Below are 14,738 nucleotides of genomic sequence, written 5' to 3'. Positions count from 1 at the left end.
ATATTTGTAACTTGGTTCCGACTCAATCATTCTATTCATGATCTCCATCGCATGAGAGTGTCGAACTTTCTTGTCATGAATCTTTCTTATCCTCAAGAATCCTACACCAAACAATAACCAGGAACTTGAGCTTATAAAAGCAAACTAGAATCAATCAAATTGATGTGAAATTTATACTTACCAATTCCAAGAATTGTTAGGGCGACCGTTGTTGCAAATTTGAAAATTTTAATGCAGGTAGTGTAATTGGGAGGAAAGTTGCTCTTCCTCTTTTCAACTTTGACTGAAACAGAAAGTTCACAAACACTTAGCACATCACAATATATGCACATTCGAAATGTAGCTAGATTCATCAACAATAATTATCGTCCAACATGAACTCTGAATGTAAAATGAACTAATCCATACTTTGATGTTCCACATTTTCAACTGTAGGAGGGGCTATTTGTTTCTTGGATCTTGAACACCCAGCTGGAGACCAAGGGTAAACACACTGTTATTTTTCAAGAAACCACACAGATTTTTTTCTTATAAAATTTCAGTTGTATTCACCTAAGAAACTCTCATATATTGGAACGCCATGCTCCTCATACGGTTGTTGAGTACTTTTTTTTCCTGGAAATACAAGGAAATTAAGTAGCATGTTTTACTCTAGAAAGATTTGGGCAAATTTGAGATTAGTTAATCGATAATCACCTTTATAACTATTGTAAATTGGATCCCATAATAGATGGAAGATGCTCACACAAGTCTTGTAGCTCTCCGGGAATTTCTCTTTACTTGAGCCATTACTCTGGCTGGCACTTGGATTATGTTTGGATTGTTTCTTCAGATCATCAACAAAAACAACTTATCCACAAACCACAGATAAATTCCATTAATTAGCACTGCCAACTTGTATCATTAAACTAATTACATATATACATATATAGAGAAGCTGAATAAACATGATGAATAGGGATTCTTACATTCGTAGATGACTGATTCATAGAATCCAAGTTGGGAGCTGCTCTTGAACAAGTTAGGCTTTCTTGCTAAAACATGGAGAGGAGTTTCTCCTTCAACATTAACAGAGTTGAGAAGATTCTTGTACTTGTCCAATATCGAGTAAGCTAATCCTGTAGCAAGAATGCAAATTAATTAATTAAGGGACTTAAAAATATCATAAAAAAAGTAATCCTTACTTAAGTATTCCCCAGAAATGGCAGAGTGCAAGATGGTATTTCCATCTTTCCTCCTACAGAGAGTCTCATCAGGCTTGTAGATGTCATGGAGAGCGAGAAACGTGTTGAGGTTGCCGTGATGAGCTGCAATGAACAAAGGTGTCTCACCATTGGCATTGCGGATCTGGATGAGCATGGGATCATCTGACAAAGGTGTCTCACCATTGGCATTGAGCTTGGGATCATCTGACAAAGGTGTCTCACCATTGGCATTGAGCTTGGGATCAGCTGAAGCTATTCGCGTGCAGAGAGCCTCCCATCCAACTGCAGCTGCGAGATGGAGAGGGGTGTCTCCTCTCACGTTAGCCATCTTCACCACGTTGCATAGAGATTTACGTTCCTTCATCAAAGAGAACATTTCCTCGGTGCATCTTTGGTGAGTGAGGTTGGGGTTGGGGCATTTAGGATTGTAACTGGAGATGGCTATATGGAAGGCTGTGTCCTCTGATTTCGTAAGCTTCAGAGTATGAGCATTTGTATTTTCGACGTATTTCTTCACCACTACTTCCCATTCCTGTCGCATCGTCAGTTTAAACAGTTCATCGCGTAACATTTGTTCATCGCCTGAACTTTGTTCATCACTCATTTCTTCTCTCTAATTAAATCCCCCCTCAACTATTTTAGGAGTGATCTAAGACAACATATATATAAATATGGGAGGAAGGAACCTAAGAGGGCTACACTAGTGGGAAAACTAACTGATATTGAAATACTTCGACAGCCCAGAAAAATTATAGAGTCGATCTCCTGTGAGATTGAGTGCGGGTGGAGGGCACAAGCATGGAGCGAAGGGCGCATCAGTGCTGTATTTATTGTGGTCAAGTAATTATTGTTATAATAAAAAGTAACTATTGATATAAAAAAAAAGGTAATATTTCAAAATAATACATTTCTTCATGTTGATTATTACTTTTTCATCACAATAATATTTACTTCAAATTATTCATATTTTTCAAACAGTCCATGACCCGCGCCCAGCGCGGTTGGCCGGCAAAGCAACGAAGGGCGCGGGCGCGGGCAAAGGGCGTGACGGCAGTGAACTTATTTTGATCAAGTAATTATTGTTGTAAGAAAAAAATAATTATTGATATAAATAAAGTAATGTTTCAAAAACATTACATTTCTTCATGTCGATTATTATTTTTCATCACAACAATAATTACTTCGAATTATCCGTATTTTTCAACAGACTTGTGACCCGCGTCCAGCCCGCCTCTACCAGCGTCCAAATCCGACCCGACCCGCACCCAGGCCCGTCCCGACCTATCTCACCCATACATTCTCAACGAAGTTTTTGCCAAAATTATAATGTTGTTTGAGGGGCACAAGTTTTAATAAATGATTGAAAGATATGTATAGAGTGGAGAAAGTTACCACTAAAGTTGAGTGAAGAAGGATACCCATCAAAATTGATGTTAAATGGTTGAGTTTTTATAAATATTGAGAGTGATGAGGTTTATAATATAAGGGGCAATTTTCAAATAATGAAATACTAAATCTTGATGGACAGAAATAAGATTACGATTTTCATGGAAAGGGAGTAGTATGTTAATTTTCAGTATTTTATTATATAGAACAAACAATATAAGTTCTTGTATACTACTCCCTTCATCTCAATTCAATAGGTCATGTTTTCTTATTCGGACGTCCTAATTCAATAGGCAACTTTCAAAAATAGAAAGTCAACATATAACAAATATCCTCATATAATCCATTATTTATATCAAATGTCATTGTACTTCACACATAATTATTTTTTTTCTTTATTTCTCTCTCCTACTTTTTAGACACATATATCGTCAATAAAAGTTACTTTTTCCCTCCTTTTTTATTATAAATTATTCGTTTGTTAATATCTGTATTCAATGTTTGTGGTCGATTGAATCGGGACAAGGGGAGTAATTGTAAGTTGGCTTCAGGGAAAAGAAGTGTGCACAAAATAATTATTCTGACTGACAGAATTTCTTCAAAAGCTTTTTCTTGTCTGTGGAGATGCATAATTTATTCAAAAGTTAAATAAAGGTATGCTAGTTAAAATTTTGGTGTAGAATTCGAAAAGAAATTATAAATGGTCTAAAGTTGGTCCTTTTCTCAGTCAGTTTCTCCACAGGCAAGTTATTCCTTATCTTTCTCTATTAGAAAAATTATGTCCCTCTGCTGAGAAGGTTAATAAGTAATGGATCATATATTTAAAAATGGTAAAGAATAACAGAGGAAATGTTAAAGAAACTATAGAAAATATTAAATCAGTCTTTAACCCCTTTAACAATCAAAGAACAAATTGTCTCCGAAGCATGGAATTAATGCTACGAAATGTATATGTTGTCTTTATCCATTCCTACTTTATTGATGATTCTTTCCCCTTTCTATATGTACTGAGAAAATGCAGTAACAAGTGAAAAAATAGAATTAACAGGTCAATCTATGTATTATTATATAGAATGAACAGGTGAATCTATGTATTATTATTTACTCCATTCGTTCCTAAAAATTATGATCCAATAAAAATGACACGAATTTTTTAAAAAGGTATAGTAATTGTATTTGAATGGAATTGAGTCTCACACTTTAGTGTAAATAATGAGAAGAAAAAATTGTGGGGTTATTTTCAAATAAGGTAACATCACAATTTTCAGAGACGTTCCAATATGATAATAAGATCACAATTTACAAGGATGAAGGGAGTAGTAAAAAGAAATAATATCCATGAACATAAAAAACTTAAAATACTAGCCTTTTATAGTAATAAATAAATGTACTAATATACCATCAATGATTTTTAAAAAAGCTAAAAAAATTATCCAAACCTTTGGCCTCCCCTCCCCTAAACGGCTAAACCTTATCTCCCGCCACCTAACCCCCACTCTCGCGCCGCCGCCACCGTCTGCCACCACTGCTTGCTACCAGCAGTATCGCCTGTGTGTGTGGGCGCGTGTCGCCGTCTTTAGGTCGGAGGTTTGCAGAATCATGGGCGACAGAGTATGCGTTTGTGGTAGAGGGGGCTTCTTCAGGGAGGCGGGATGTGTCAGCCGCAAGGCACCCCTCTCTTGCTTCCGTCCCCTTCCTCCTCTACCCGAGCGTTGTCGCTTTCCACCCCTCCTCCCCTTCTCACCTCATCGGAGCCCCCTTCTCCCCTGACTGGCATTGCCGCTTCCTTCCCCCTCTCTCTCTTCGCCGCAGTCCTCCTTCCCCCACCTTTGTCTCTTTCACCTCTCCCGCTACCATCCCCCTCTTCTACATCGCCGCCATCGTCCACTGCTACCATTATGCTGCCATCGATGCCGCCGCATACCCCTTTCTCCCTCATAATACTTTTTCTCTCTCTCTCTCTTCTTCACTGTCTCACCGAACAATTATTACACACTTTTACATTGTTATACACTTTTTCAAAAAAGTGTGTAATAATATAAAAGTGTGTAACATTGAAAGTGTGCAACAATGCAAAATATATTGTTACACACTTTTTGCGGCTATTACACGATTTTGTAAAATCATGTAAATTGAGAAAAGTGTATAACATTGTACTTTATACGGTTACACATTATAAGGGTATTTTGATAAGAAATAAGGTTAATTCTCTCTAAATCCTTAACCTATAGTCATTTTCCGTTTTCTCCCTCAATCTTTAAACTTCCCATAAAAAACCACCAACAATTGATTTTTCCTAATTTTCTCATGACGGAATTTCCGGCCAAATTCAATCACACGTGGAATCGGAATTAAGTGACATGGACACACCGGATTGTTAATAAAATGACGTAGTATCTATTATACATAAACGACGTCGTTTCGTGCTTGTTATTCTTCAATTTGTCGCCGTTCTGCCACGTCCACCACCTTCTTCTCAAAGTCTGATCGCCGCCGCTCATCTCCTCCAAAAAACCGGCAGACTATCGCCTACATCCCTGTCTGTTACAGATTACCCCGACGACCGCTCTCCTCAAAGGCTCCGCGCTCCCAAGATCCGACCTGAGAACCCTTATCTCTGACCCACGTTTTCAGAGTTGCAGCTATGGTTTTGCCCCCTCTTCGCGCCGCTTAGGGTTTGCGCCATAAATAGCAGCACCGCCCTGACCTGCCTCCTCCGATGAGCCTCTGTCTCCCAGTCACGCCGCCTAACGCAGTAACGCCCCGAGCCTCTTCAAATTTGGTATCTGAAATTTGGTATCTGAGTGGAGGAGAGAGGGAGGAGGGGGGGCGAAGTGGGTTTTCAAACGTGGGTTTTCAATCGGCGCCGGGAATCGAGTGGAGGAGAGAGGGAGGGGGAGAGGGGAGGAAGTGGCGGCGGTGGGGGATAGGGAAAGGGGGAGAGTCGACGGAGGTCCCAGAAAATGTCGGCCCTCAAGCCGGTGCCGCCTGAGATCGCTCGCCGTCTCTGAAATTCCGGCAGAGTCGACGCCGCTCTTCGGCTTGTGTCGTCTTCTGGAAACTGCCGTCCCCAGAATCTGGGCGGTTGTGGCGGTGAGAGAGAGGGGCGAGCCAGACGGGGGGAGAGTGGGAATGGGGATGGGGGAAGAGAGAAAGAGAGTGACGTGGGAGGGGGAGGGTGACGTGTGAGGGGGAGGGTGGGTGTGATTTGCCACGTATAGGGTGATTTGGCATGAATAACGCCACATAGGAAAATTCCGACTTCGGATTTGGCCGGAAAACCCGTCATGGGAAAATTAGAAAAATTGAAAGTTGGGGGTTTTTTGTGGGAAGTTCAAAGATTGAGGGAAAAAACGGAAAATGACTATAGTTTAAGGATTTAGAGAGAATTAACCCTAAGAAATATTATTATTTCCACAATTTTATTTATATGGCTAATTTTTCTTTTAATGGTTTTGGCTAGATTAGGGTGTTGCCTCTGAAAAATATGACAAATAATAATGGTAATAAAAAATTGGATTTAATGGGCTCAATTAGCCCTTCTCATATAAGAACAGAAAAAATAGTAGCCAACGCAATAAAAATATGAAAATAATAACATTTATGAATTTTTTACATTTATTTTTATGTTTAAAAATTAAAAAAAAAAACTATAATTATTTTATTTTTATCTTCAATTAAAAGTTTCAAACATTTACCTTCTCAAAAATTATTCCACAAAATTCATCCACCCTCAAACTCTATAGTTGGTCTTGGGTGCACTCGGACTCACCCACGAGACGAGTCAGACCCGCGTCCCTCCCCCACCCTAGACCCTAATCGTCAACCACTGTTTCCCCTCCACCCTCAAATCCTATAGTTGGTCTTGGGTGCACTCAGCCACTTCCATCTTGTACACGTGCGCCTCTGCCATCTTCCCCCGATCCATGTACGCGCAGCGAACTGCGACGTCTTCTCGAGGAATGGGTCCTTGTAATGGGTAAAATTCGTATGAACCAAAACTATATGGCCTAACGGGCCAGCCCAGCTCGTCTCGGCAGACAGAGCAAAGCAGCTCTGGAAAACCAGAACAGAGCAGCTCTGGAGGACCAGTGCAGAACAACTCTGGAAGACCAGAGCAGAGCAGCTCGGACGACCAGAGCAGAACAGCTCTAGAAGACCAGAGCAGAGCAGAGCAGCTTTGGAAGACCAGAGTAGAGCAACTCGGATGACCAAAGCAGAGCAGCTCTGGAGGACCAGAGTAGAGCAGCTCGGATGACCAAAGCAGAGCAGCTCTGGAGGACCAGAGCAGAGCAGCCCGGACGACCTATGCAGAACAGCTCTGGAGGACCAGAGCAGAGCAGCTCGGAGGCACGTACGTCAGCGCGGCCCTGCCCGGCAGCGCCCGAAATGCCTAGCGCAGCCCTGATGCACTCGCAACAGCGCAGCCCTACGGTGCATTTCGCACCCTATCATTGTAATGGATAAAATCCATATAAGCCGAAACTACACGGCCCAACGGGTCAGCTCGGTAAAGTGATCCATACTACATTTATAGTATAGGGTCCACAGTGGGCCCATATGCGGGAAATACGCAAACCCATTTGGAAAAACCCTAAACTCAATAGTTCTTTGGCGACTAGGTCAGACGAGAGTCGCAGAAGATCATTTCCCAAGAAATCGGAACCGCTAGGGTTTCAAGGAGCATTCCAAAAAACCCTAACCCTAGTCACCTCCCTGCAGGCTTGTAACATATATATATACTAATTCACTAACACAATGAGGGGTCCGCAGTCACTGATATTCATTCTTACACTTACGATCTCTCATTCTCGTTATCTCCGGTTCTCCCCGCTCTTCCGTTCCGCCTCCACGCTCACAGTTCTCAAAGGTTCCAATTGCTCGCCTAGCCCCGCTAGCCTCGACGTCCGTCGCCTTTCATTCCACATCGCTCACTAGCTATAATTCAACCTCCGCGACACCTCGGTCTTCCGGATACATCACTTACTACTGTCTTCTCTTTGTCATTTATTTATTTCAGTTACGTTATTTACGTTTAATACTTATATCCGTTCACTGACTTGAGCGTCGGAGGCCCTTCCATTGACACCCCCACCGGTGCTCTTCGGAGGGCTCTAACGTTGCTTGTGGTCTCAGGTTGCTAGTGTCCGTCGATCCAGACGTGACTGACGTCACTTCCGTAATTTTTGGATTCACCCCCCACAGTCCTACAAGTCGATGAAGAATGGATCGAAAGCGCTACTGTTGGGAAATTAATTGAAATATCTCACCCTTGGTTTTGATGATCCCAAAACACTTTGTTTTTCTTTCTCTAGACTAGAGCCTTTCTAAACTCATGTGTTAGAGTTCATTTCCTAGTTAGACTGAAGACTGAAGAGGCAAAGACTGAAGTACCGAAATCTGAAGTTTGGAAGACTGAAGACTGAATAACTGAAGATCCAAAGTCTGAAGACTGAAGACCAACTGAATCAAGACTGCTGACTCAACTGAAGGACTATTACTAAAGTACCAGTCAGTTAAAGCACTGACTGATACTGAAGTGAAGTATCAGAAGAATCTTCGTACTGATTTCTGATCTGGACTGATTCTTCAGTTTAAGAATATTTCACTCAGTTCAAACATAGCTACGCGGAAAGTAAGTTGCTGACTACTAGTACAAGCTGCATTTAATGTGGAGATATGCATAATCGTCCTTCAAAGTGCAGAGTTTCCCATTTCGTGTTGCTTTAGCCTGCAACACCATTTCCTATGAAAGCAATGACGGTACCTACTTTCAGTTTAAGGAGATCGAAGACTGAGAACCTGAGCCAGATTCAAATCTGAGTCACAATGGCAGAAAATGAAAAAAGACCTCCTCCAACGGATCTATTCTCGAGACGCTACCTATAAATAGAGCTCAAGGATCAACCTCATTCTTCACCGATTCAACGCACAAAGCCGAAACTCTGTCGAACTCAAGAGTCAAGCTAATCGACTGCATCCAAGTTTGAATCAAAGAAGAGAATACCCTATTGCTGTAATTATCAGTCTTCACTGATAAACAAAAATTCTCTTAGCTTTTCTAGGCATATACACTCTTATCCTTAGCCTAGAAACTAATTACTGAGATCTTGTTCTCAGTAATCCTTGTTGGAATACAAACCCTTTTCAAAGAGAGTTTGAGAGAAGTATTCGAGACAGTTGTCTGAATACTAGGTTGTTTAGCACCCGCAAGATAGACGTGTGGTTTACTTAGCACCAGTAAGCTAAGGAAGAGAAGTCCAACAGTTGTTGGCACTGAAACGAGTGTTCAGTTGTAAGGTTTGTTGTGCACCTGTAAGCACGAGTTGAATCGATTGTCAGTGTGATCTACTAACCGTGGACGTAGGAATCGTTATTCCGAACCACGTAAAAATTCTTGTGTTATTTACTGCTTTCAGTATTTCAGTTTCTATCTGTGCACAAACCCTACTTAAACTGAAAACTATTATTCTAAAGGATAAACCCTAAAACTGATAATCTGATTCACTAAAGGCTATTTCTTTAAATCGCTTTCGCTCAAGTGTTATCAGTCCAACTGATCAGTCTAGGGACAATCAGTAGGATTTTTAACACTTCTCTGATTTCGAAAACTGATAAGACTGAAACCCTACCTGAACTTCAGTTTATAGACTAGTTCTTCATACTAAAGTTAACTTACTGAATCATTATCAATATCAGTCTTAACTAATTCTAAAACTAATCTTTCTCACACTGATCACTTCAGTTTCAGTTTAGAAACTGATTTCAGTTTTCAATTTGAAAATAGCCCACTGGTGTATTCACCCCCACATACACTAGTTTAGTACCCCTCCGGGACCCAATAACTACTTCGTTGCTCGAGAAAGCTTGGAATCAACGACATATTTCCTCTATTTGATGATTTTATATTTGAAATTCTGCTATTCGAATTTGATCTTGCACGACGGCTTCCCTTGTGTTCTAATTTTACTTTCATGAAAAATAAATTTCTTCAAGAATATGGGTGGATTCTTCATTCTGTTTGTGGCTGTTATTCATTCAATTATTTACGATAGAGAACTTGTAATTATTTGGTCAAGTAATTATTGATATGAAGAAAAATAATGTTTATTTTTACTCGCTAGAACTTATACTTTAGTTATTTGGTCAAGTAATCATTGTCGTAAGAAAAACTAATTAATGATATGAAGAAAAGTAATGGTTATTTTTACTTGTGACAACTTGTATTTTAGTTATTTGGTCAAGTAATCATTGTCATAAGAAAAAGTAAACATTGATATGAAGAAATGTAATATTTCAAAAACATTACTGAACAAACATGGTTTTCGTTCCTCATTTTTGTACGAATTGTTGTCATTTTCCTTCATATTTTGCTTGTGAGTGCTTGTTTGTGCCTTAATGTTATGCTTTATTTAGATTTGATGCTTGGTATAGTTTTTGGAGTGTTTTCAGGGAAAACCAAGAGTCAATTGCTTATTTGATCTTATTTGTCTTTGAATTTATTAGATAATTGTTTAGATAACCAAACCACTCACCTCATTGCTTAGTCTAAATAGCTTTAGTGCAATAAATTAGGATAATCACTATAATTTGACTATCAATCCTTGTGGAATACGACCTTGCTTTCCTATATTGCAACTACACTGTATACTTGCGGCGTGGTAAAATAATAGCGAACAATTACCTTTCTTCATGTAGATTTTTACTTTTCATCACAACAATAATTACTTTGAATTATCCGTGTTTTTCAACCAGCCTGACCTGCAACCCGCACCCAGTCCGCCTCGACCCGCACCCTAGCCCCACCCCGGCCCGTCTCACCCAAGTTTTTGCTCAAACCCTAAATCCTTCCTGCCGCCGCCGCCGCCCGCATTGTTGCCCATTGCCGCCGGCTGTACGTCAACTGTGTACGTCGCCTTTTTCTACCCAAAGCCAACGCCCGTCTGTAATGACCCGCTCTTTTTATTTTATTTAAATCCGGCAACGCGATAATTAATATCGCATCTTTCAGTAAATGGAATCCAAATGACAGTTTTTATGAATTCAGCTTATGATCCTGATTTATTATCAGAGACAGAGTTATTATTTTAGCTTTATGCTTTTGTATCGGGTGAGATAAATCGCGACGGGGATTATTGAGCTATTCAATAATTATTATTCCAAGTTACAATTGACTTAGCGAAGTCAAATTATCTATTAATCGAGATGCAGCAATAGTTATATTTTATTGTTAGAGTCGTGGAATTATTTTCGACTGTGAAATGAATTAAATCCACGGATTTAATTTAAGTTATTGTATAGTTTATTAATATAAGCGAGCGAGGAAACAGATATCAAACAGATACAAAAACATGATGTTTAGAAACTCAAACCAGTATTTTTATAGTTCGTGACTACAAATTAGTTCCCAGCTTGGGGAAAATTCGTTCCCATATGTCACAAATTTTGGGATTTACTTGGCCCAATTACTTACTATTCTAACTCAAGGCTTTGGCCCAATAGAAGGAGGAAGAAAGTCAATGAAGTTAGTAAGAAAGAAAAGGAGTGTGTGCTGCAGAGAGAACAACTACTGCACTAGCGACTGTACTCCCTCTTTCCTTGCAGAAGAAGCCGACCACCCTCTCGGCACCCCATCATTTCAGCCGCCTTCCATGGCTGCCATGTTCCCTCAGGACTCTACCTCCAGCCACCCTATCCCCTGCTCATTTCACTAGCATACTCAAGTATGCAGCAACAAATCCTTCTATTAGTATCAACACAGCCAACAAATGCAACTTTCACTCTCATCTCATTTCATCCAAAAAGTACTGAAGAGCAGATCTAGTGCGTTTCGGCCGAAGCTCTGAAGGTAAGGCTTGGCCTCAATATTTCATTTCCTTTGAGAAGTTCACCTGCATTAAACGAGAACCATCGTTCATTTCAGTTATTTCCCCAGTTAAAACTATTCAACTACAACGAACAATACATCAATCAAACCAAACAACTGCAAAGTAAGCTTTGCTCTCAACTTTACTCCTTCATTCGTTTAAACCATGGCTCCCTCAATTCATTTCAGTTGTTACACATTACATTCAACCTTAATAACAATCCATTTCGAACGCATTCAAGGTATTTTGCTATCTCAAATAACCATTCAGTCCGCATTCATATCAGAGGCATAATCATGTTTCGCCACTGCATCAAATGGGCATGATATGTATAACAATAGAAAGACTTATGCTTTTCATCCTACTGCACTCTAGAACAACAAGCTTGAGAATCTCCATCGTTATCAACTAGAAACTAGAGAAGAAGAGGAAAGTAGAACTTAGCTTTTAGAAGGGGAAGGGCCGACTGCCTCGTTTGGTTTGAGACTAAGACGACGATAAATCGTGGCAGGGGCGAACTCACTCGGCCTCATTGAGACCCAAGAATGATAGCTACGGCGTTACCGAACCGGAGGGGACGAAGCCGACCGGTACCAGGGCCGGAGCGGCGGTCGCTTGACTGTGGCGATTTTCCCCTTTTCTAGAAGCTAGGGCTTGACGTCGAAGGGGGAATATGGAGACGGGAATTGGACAGAACCGCTTCCAGGCGGCGGCCGCTCGCCGGATTCAGACAAGGATGCGGCCGCGGCGATGATTTCCAGAGTTAGGGCTCGACTGGGTTCTGCGTGAGGAAGAGAGAGAAAGAAAGGACGGCGCCGGGGTTCGACGCGTCGGCAGTCGACGCCGGCCGGAGCAGGCGGCAGCTGAGTGGCCGGAGAAGGAAGAGCCGATCGATTATGGAGAAGGGGTCGAGCGGCCGGCCTTGAGAAAGATTAGAGAGAGAGAGGCGAGAAATGGTTTTGAGAAGAGAGACCGTGAGATTGAAGTGGAAGAAGTGGGCTTTGTTTTATTTAATTTGGGTTTTCTCTTTTGTTATGAATTTGGGCCTCCTCTTTTAATTGAAACTGGGCTTAGTATTTTCATTTCCTTGGGCCTTTCACATTTAAATTCAAACTGGGTCAGTCTTTTTAAAGTTTTGGGCCCTTTTTAATTGCTGATTGGGCTTGAATAATTTTAAAGATTTGAGCTGATGTGTAGTTTGTGATAGACTTTTTATTCCAAGTCCCAAATAAATTCGTCGGGCCTGTTTATTTCTTCATAGGGCTGATTTTATTTGAATATTGGGATAAGAATTAACTCTTTCCAGTCCACATTAATTATTATTTGGACTCTTCCATTATTCTTTTTGAGACGACTGCAGTATATTAATTTGCATAATTCTTTATTTCCTTAAAGTGAGCTGCCCTTATTTATTTCATTAAAATAACTTGTTGTGTTTAATTAATCGGCTACCTCATTTCTTTGAGCCTATTAATTATTTGAACCTACAATAGTGATTATGATTCAATTGTTGAGCCCGATAAATTTCTACGAGGTCACATCTCGATTAAAGTCGAGTTAGTTCCTTTATTTCGATCAAATACAAGGACGAGATTATTTATTTTACAATTAGAATATTCCGATGGGGAAAGAAGAGTTACAGCTTTATTCGACCGCGATAAACGAGAGTTAGCTAAATCTATTAACGATGATTAATAGTAGAAATTCCCAACTATCGCTCAGAGGATTAGTTCATGCATACTAGATTCATGCATGGTTAATCATGCATTCTCATTTTGAGAATTTTTCCCGAGTAAGTATCTTATGTATTTTCTCGAAATCAAGGTCAAAGTCGGGAATAACAATCAATCAAGGAATCACCGAATCACAGAGATTTCATATCAGGTGTGTTTATTTTCAGTTAAATCAAATGAGTAAAATGTTACATTTGAGCAAGTTATTTCACTACGGAATCTTTGAACAGAAAATATTTCAGTTATTGTCTTGCCATAAAATGTTTCATTTAGTATGATATCTATCTGATGTGGCAATGTCAATTTAAAGTAATCGAATTCGGGTTCTGAGCAGTTGATAGCTATCCTGCTAGGGCTAGTGTACACCCAGGGCCGTGAGCCATCTAGCGGGTTGGCCGGTCAGGTGTTCGTGAGAGGTGGCCATCTCTCCGGCACACAACTTCAGATATGATAGATTACAAGATAACTTAGACTGATCATTCAAACTTTAAGAATCACAAAAGAATTTAGTAAGCTTGGGCCTATTTCACGAAAACTCCCTTGTTGTACTATTAAGATGGCATGACAATTTGATTATTTCAATGCAAGGCATATGTACCCACTGAGTACTTTTGTACTCAGCCCTGCATGTATTCCTAAATGTGCAGGTTGAGCAGTAGCCGGTGGTGATGAAGTGACGAGTAGGAAATTCCTTTTTGTCTGAAGTTAAATGTATTAATGAACTCTTGAGTACATGTCTTCATACATGTAATCAGAACCTTCTTCCGCTGCATACTCAAAAGAACTTCATGTTATTTTGACTAAGTCGGAACTATCCGAACTGATGAGGAGTAATATGTGCAGAGCAGAGAGGAGGCCTTAGTCAGAGAAACGGGCTTGTCAGAGGAATGGCCTTCATCAGAAAAATGGCATCGTCAGAGAAGTCATACTCGCCAGAGGAATGACTCTCGCCAGAGAAATGGTTTTCGCCAGAGAGAGCACCAAAAGAGCGGGGAAATCTTCCGTCCAGGGACAAATTTACTATTATACCCCCAACCACACAAAGCGCGTGTTTCAACAATGAATTTACCATTTTGTCCTCAACGCGTAATTTATAAATAGCCATGCGCACGCACCTTGTAATCCACGCTTACTTCACTAGCAATATTACTGCAGTTTTATCTTTGTGCTCTCAACAATTTAGCATTTCTCTCATTCTTCCTAACAACGCTAGGTATAATTCAAAATCCAACAATAATGTACCGATTAAATCTATATCCGTTCAATCATACTTCACCACGAACTTATTAGATTGACTAAGTCATTACGACTCCAACCATGTATATATAATTCCCTTGTTATTAATGATTATGTAAGTTCCTTCATTGTTTATTATTTATTCGTTCATCCCCTTTCTATCACGCTTCTTATCTCCAACCCTTGATCATGGTTTCCCGGCTTAATTATCCTTAATTAAGTCCGGTCGTGACACCGTCGCTGTTAGTTCCCCATAGCCCACCGCCGAGCTCAGTGGACTGTGCATGTTGCCAAGCTCGGTCAACTGTGCA

General features: G+C 40.3%; 1 protein-coding gene across 1 annotated transcript in view; it reads right to left on the bottom strand.

Moving 5' to 3' along the window:
- LOC131025685 (uncharacterized) overlaps positions 1 to 1,809 on the bottom strand; it is a 1,974-nt gene extending 165 nt beyond the window's left edge. Inside the window, exons 1-7 of the mRNA XM_057955478.1 lie at positions 1,185 to 1,809; positions 969 to 1,118; positions 697 to 849; positions 553 to 615; positions 409 to 471; positions 182 to 283; positions 12 to 101 (exon numbers count right to left, since the gene is read on the bottom strand). Coding sequence (XP_057811461.1) covers positions 12 to 101; positions 182 to 283; positions 409 to 471; positions 553 to 615; positions 697 to 849; positions 969 to 1,118; positions 1,185 to 1,809 — 1,246 coding nt within the window. The remainder of the gene's footprint in view (positions 1 to 11; positions 102 to 181; positions 284 to 408; positions 472 to 552; positions 616 to 696; positions 850 to 968; positions 1,119 to 1,184) is intronic.
- Between the last annotated feature and the right edge of the window lie 12,929 nt (positions 1,810 to 14,738).

Source organism: Salvia miltiorrhiza, chromosome 5, assembly GCF_028751815.1.
Source record: "Salvia miltiorrhiza cultivar Shanhuang (shh) chromosome 5, IMPLAD_Smil_shh, whole genome shotgun sequence".
Lineage (NCBI taxonomy): Eukaryota > Viridiplantae > Streptophyta > Magnoliopsida > Lamiales > Lamiaceae > Salvia > Salvia miltiorrhiza.
The sequence above is the reverse complement of the archived record's forward strand: the minus strand, read 5'-3'. Positions and strand labels throughout refer to the sequence as shown.